This window comes from Neodiprion pinetum, chromosome 4 (genome assembly GCF_021155775.2).
Source record: "Neodiprion pinetum isolate iyNeoPine1 chromosome 4, iyNeoPine1.2, whole genome shotgun sequence".
Classification (NCBI taxonomy): Eukaryota; Metazoa; Arthropoda; class Insecta; order Hymenoptera; family Diprionidae; genus Neodiprion; species Neodiprion pinetum.
Window position 1 is genome coordinate 12747078 of NC_060235.2, and position 5289 is coordinate 12752366.

General features: G+C 48.0%; 2 protein-coding genes across 2 annotated transcripts; one reads left to right on the forward strand and one right to left on the reverse strand.

The window, feature by feature from the left end:
* Positions 1–236: 236 nt before the first annotated feature.
* LOC124217241 (uncharacterized) lies at positions 237–1103 on the reverse strand. Its single transcript, XM_046622642.1, has one exon. The coding sequence runs from the start codon at positions 1101–1103 to the stop codon at positions 237–239; it is 867 nt and encodes a 288-aa protein (XP_046478598.1).
* Positions 1104–3118: 2015 nt separating this feature from the next.
* On the forward strand, positions 3119–3985 carry LOC124217242 (uncharacterized). The gene has a single exon (XM_046622643.1). It carries the CDS (start codon positions 3119–3121, stop codon positions 3983–3985), a length of 867 nt encoding a protein of 288 aa, XP_046478599.1.
* Positions 3986–5289: the final 1304 nt, after the last annotated feature.

Sequence of the window (5289 nt, forward strand, 5' to 3'; positions counted from 1 at the left end):
CCATGACAGGTCTCTGCGTAAACTGAGGTCGAGTGTCATTGTGGTCCAGCCGAAGGTGTCAATAGGCGAGCCGTTTGCGGCGCGTAATTGATAACCTGTCCTTGCTTTCCGCGCGGGGGCTCCTCCGGGGGGGATTACCGAGAGATGAGATCCCGTGTCCACCAAAAATTGCGTTCCAGTGGGTCTGTCTTTTACGAAAAGGCGGCTGGGTTGCGCGAGGGAATCGGTTTCAGCCATTAACGACTCCCGCTGGCGTTTCCCGGAAATTTACATCCCGCTGGGAAGCACTTCTTCGCGGAATTGCCGAATTTCTTGTGGTACCAACATATGTTCGATGTTGGTGAGAGTCCGCGTGTACTCGACTTGCTGCGTGAACGGCTACGCGAGCGTTCTTTTTTCTTGCTCGTTTTGTTTTGATTGCGGCGGCCTTGGTTTGATAGCTGTTCGACTTGACGTGTGAGTGCGGCTATTTGAGCTTCGAGGCTTGATACCGCCGAAACATTATTGCCTTTGTTTACTTGCTCGTGTACGCGATCGGCTGTCTCGCTTAGCTCGGTGAGCGTTAATTTGTTTTGTGCCACGAGGCAAATTCTAATATTTTCGGGGAGATGTGATAGCCAGCGCGCTTTAAGAATTTCCTCGTCTATGTCAGGGACGAGGCTACGCAGATGGCGTAAATGCGCTGATGGTGTGCGGTCACCAAGGCTTTCGCGGTCGAGGAGCTGTAAAATTTTTGCTTCTCTCGATTGAGAAAAACGCGCGATCAATGCTATTTTTAGCGCTTGGTACGGAAGGGTTACCGGGGGCGTGACGATAAGATTTTCTACCTCCGCGGCGTAACGCGTTGGTATGTTCGATATCGTGTGGTAGTATCGGCCGATTTCCGTTACAATACCCTGCGTTCGAAATTGCGCTTCCTGTTGCGCGAACCAGAGCGCTGGTCGTTCGGGGCAAAATGGCGGCACCCTGAGCCTTACGGGGTTCGGCGTCAGGGCCGGCGGTTGATCACCCTGCATTTCGTTTAGCGTTGACTCTCCTTGGCTCGGTTCTTGGTCTTCTCCCGGTCCTGTTCCTGAGTCTTCCAGAGCGTCCTGGTATATCATTCGCGTGTGCTTCGCACTGCAGCACGAGAGGGGTTTCACTCACTGATTAAGCACTCAAGGTGTCTATGAATTCACTCACGCAGCACAACGTCTCTGGGTGCTTAGCCTTGCGCGAGCGGGGAGGAAAACACGCGGACACTCGTGAAAAGCAGCAATAAATTTTATGCGCGCACTACCACTTGGAGTCTCCGCCTTTGCGGTGGGAGCGAATAATAAGCGCGGCGAAAAGTTTTGGAGTCGATTTCTCAGCGCGCTAAGGGCACACTCGGCGTGGCGCGCGGGCGCGGGAAAAGAATCGCGAGAAACCGGCAGAAATATTCACGCGAGTGCAAAACGTTTCTATATCACGTCGGGGTCACCAATGTGGGATCTGGATTACTGGGATCCTACGTATTAAAGCGTGCGATGGGTGAAATATAAAAGGATGTTTATTAGGTTTTACAGGTGCGTGGATACGGAGATCCGGTTATAGCGCGGTTACAATTACGGTACTCTAGCGTGTGTTGATTTTGACTATCTGCGAGGTGATGCGAAGGATCTTCGCTCTCGATTTTTGCCCGCTGGAGTGAGGAAAGCACGCTGAGGATTATTTCCGAAATTGGGCGATAAACGCCGAGCATTGCCTCGCTATAATACTAGACCAAGTGCGTGTATGTGGCAGGCGCCACATATATATATATATATATATATATATATAGATATATATGTATATATATATTTATACATATTTATATTATACGTTAATATAATAGAATATAAATGAAGGTAATTGAGGTAAATGATGTAATGAAACAAAAAATGATTGTGAATGGAAAAAATTATGAAAAAATGAAATAAAATAAAAAATAAGCAAATAATTGAAAATATTCAGGATTTTTCTGATAATTATACATGATTTTGAAAAATTGAAATAATGTAAGAAAAAATTTTTTTTTCTCAATTTCCCATTTTTTGAAAGTAAATTAAAAATTATAATATACATAAGTATATATATATATCTGTATATATATAATAATATATATTTATATTATACATCAATATAATAGAATATAAATGAAGGTGATTGAGGTGAATAATGTAATCAAATAAAAAATGATTGTGAATGGAAAAAATTATAAAAAAACGGAATAAAATAAAAAATAAGCGAATAATTGGAAATATTTAGGATTTTTCTGACAATTATACATAATTTTGAAAAATTTGAAATATTTTGGAAAAAATTTTTTGCATAAATTTCCCTCTTCTCAAAAGTAAACTGAAAATTATAATATCCATATATATATTCCTATATATATATATATATGCATACATATATATATATATATATATATATGTATATATATATATGTGGCGACTGCCACATACACGCACTCGGTCTAGTATTAGAGCGAGGCAATGCTCGGCGTTTATCGCCCAATTTCGGAAATAATCCTCAGCGCGCTTTTCTCACTCCAGCGGGCAAAAAACGAGAGCGAAGATCCTTCGCATCACCTCGCAGATAGTCAAAATCAACACACGCTGGAGTACCGTAATTGTAACCGCGCTATAACCGGATCTCCGTATCCACGCACCTGTAAAACCTAATAAACATCCTTTTATATTTCACCCATCGCACGCTTTAATACGTAGGATCCCAGTAATCCAGATCCCACATTGGTGACCCCGACGTGATATAGAAACGTTTTGCACTCGCGTGAATATTTCTGCCGGTTTCTCGCGATTCTTTTCCCGCGCCCGCGCGCCACGCCGAGTGTGCCCTTAGCGCGCTGAGAAATCGACTCCAAAACTTTTCGCCGCGCTTATTATTCGCTCCCACCGCAAAGGCGGAGACTCCAAGTGGTAGTGCGCGCATAAAATTTATTGCTGCTTTTCACGAGTGTCCGCGTGTTTTCCTCCCCGCTCGCGCAAGGCTAAGCACCCAGAGACGTTGTGCTGCGTGAGTGAATTCATAGACACCTTGAGTGCTTAATCAGTGAGTGAAACCCCTCTCGTGCTGCAGTGCGAAGCACACGCGAATGATATACCAGGACGCTCTGGAAGACTCAGGAACAGGACCGGGAGAAGACCAAGAACCGAGCCAAGGAGAGTCAACGCTAAACGAAATGCAGGGTGATCAACCGCCGGCCCTGACGCCGAACCCCGTAAGGCTCAGGGTGCCGCCATTTTGCCCCGAACGACCAGCGCTCTGGTTCGCGCAACAGGAAGCGCAATTTCGAACGCAGGGTATTGTAACGGAAATCGGCCGATACTACCACACGATATCGAACATACCAACGCGTTACGCCGCGGAGGTAGAAAATCTTATCGTCACGCCCCCGGTAACCCTTCCGTACCAAGCGCTAAAAATAGCATTGATCGCGCGTTTTTCTCAATCGAGAGAAGCAAAAATTTTACAGCTCCTCGACCGCGAAAGCCTTGGTGACCGCACACCATCAGCGCATTTACGCCATCTGCGTAGCCTCGTCCCTGACATAGACGAGGAAATTCTTAAAGCGCGCTGGCTATCACATCTCCCCGAAAATATTAGAATTTGCCTCGTGGCACAAAACAAATTAACGCTCACCGAGCTAAGCGAGACAGCCGATCGCGTACACGAGCAAGTAAACAAAGGCAATAATGTTTCGGCGGTATCAAGCCTCGAAGCTCAAATAGCCGCACTCACACGTCAAGTCGAACAGCTATCAAACCAAGGCCGCCGCAATCAAAACAAAACGAGCAAGAAAAAAGAACGCTCGCGTAGCCGTTCACGCAGCAAGTCGAGTACACGCGGACTCTCACCAACATCGAACATATGTTGGTACCACAAGAAATTCGGCAATTCCGCGAAGAAGTGCTTCCCAGCGGGATGTAAATTTCCGGGAAACGCCAGCGGGAGTCGTTAATGGCTGAAACCGATTCCCTCGCGCAACCCAGCCGCCTTTTCGTAAAAGACAGACCCACTGGAACGCAATTTTTGGTGGACACGGGATCTCATCTCTCGGTAATCCCCCCCGGAGGAGCCCCCGCGCGGAAAGCAAGGACAGGTTATCAATTACGCGCCGCAAACGGCTCGCCTATTGACACCTTCGGCTGGACCACAATGACACTCGACCTCAGTTTACGCAGAGACCTGTCATGGCGTTTCGTCGTGGCAGACGTCACGCGTCCCTTAATCGGCGCAGATTTCCTGAGCCACTTCGGGATTGCGGTAGATTTAAAAGGCCGCCGCCTTATCGACACCACGACAACGCTCACATCGCTAGGCTCGATCGCGCACATCGATCACGCCTCGGTCAAGGTCATCTCTTGCGACAACTCGCCGCAATTCGAAAAAATAATCGCCGAGTTCCCCGATATCGTTAAACCAGACGGAGCCGTCCGTGACGTTAAACACAACACGTATCATTACATAAAAACGACGGACGGACCTCCAGTCTCGAGTAAAGCACGTCGTCTCGCGTCGGATCGTTTGAAAATCGCGAAAGAGGAGTTCGAGAGATTAATTAAGCTGGGCATCGCGCGCCGCTCCGACAGCCCCTGGTCGTCTCCTCTCCACCTCGTGCCCAAGAAATCCGGCGAATGGCGCCCGTGCGGTGACTACCGTCGTCTCAACGCTCGCACGACGCCCGATAGCTACCCCGTACGTTATCTGGAAGATTTTTGCGCGAACTGTCACGGTTGCCAAATATTTTCCGTCATCGATCTCGTGCGCGCATTCAACCAAATACCCGTCGCGCCCGAAGACGTCCCGAAGACAGCGATCATCACTCCGTTTGGTCTCTTCGAATTCCCGTTCATGACATTCGGACTTCGAAATGCCGCGCAAACCTTCCAACGGTTCATGGACGACGTCACCCGCGATCTCCCATTCGCGTTCGTGTACATCGACGACATTTTCGTCGCCTCGCGAGACGCGCAACAACACCGAGAACATCTCCGCATCGTGTTCGAACGCCTCCGACGGTACGGACTCGTCATAAACGCCGCGAAATCGTGTCTCGGTCAAACAGAAGTAAAATTCCTCGGTCACGCAGTCAACGCGCAAGGCATTAAACCGCTACCTGAACGCGTCGACGCGATCACCAACCTCAAGAAGCCTGAAAACATTAAGGGCCTGCGCAATTTTCTCGGTACGATAAATTTCTACCGAAAATTCATCAAACACGCGGCGGAAACACTCGCGCCTCTCAACCGCCTCCTGGAAGGA

Bases quoted from the DNA above. Each gene is read 5' to 3' on its own strand.
- LOC124217241 (XM_046622642.1), bottom strand. From the start codon at position 1,103: ATGATATACCAGGACGCTCTGGAAGACTCAGGAACAGGACCGGGAGAA.
- LOC124217242 (XM_046622643.1), top strand. From the start codon at position 3,119: ATGATATACCAGGACGCTCTGGAAGACTCAGGAACAGGACCGGGAGAA.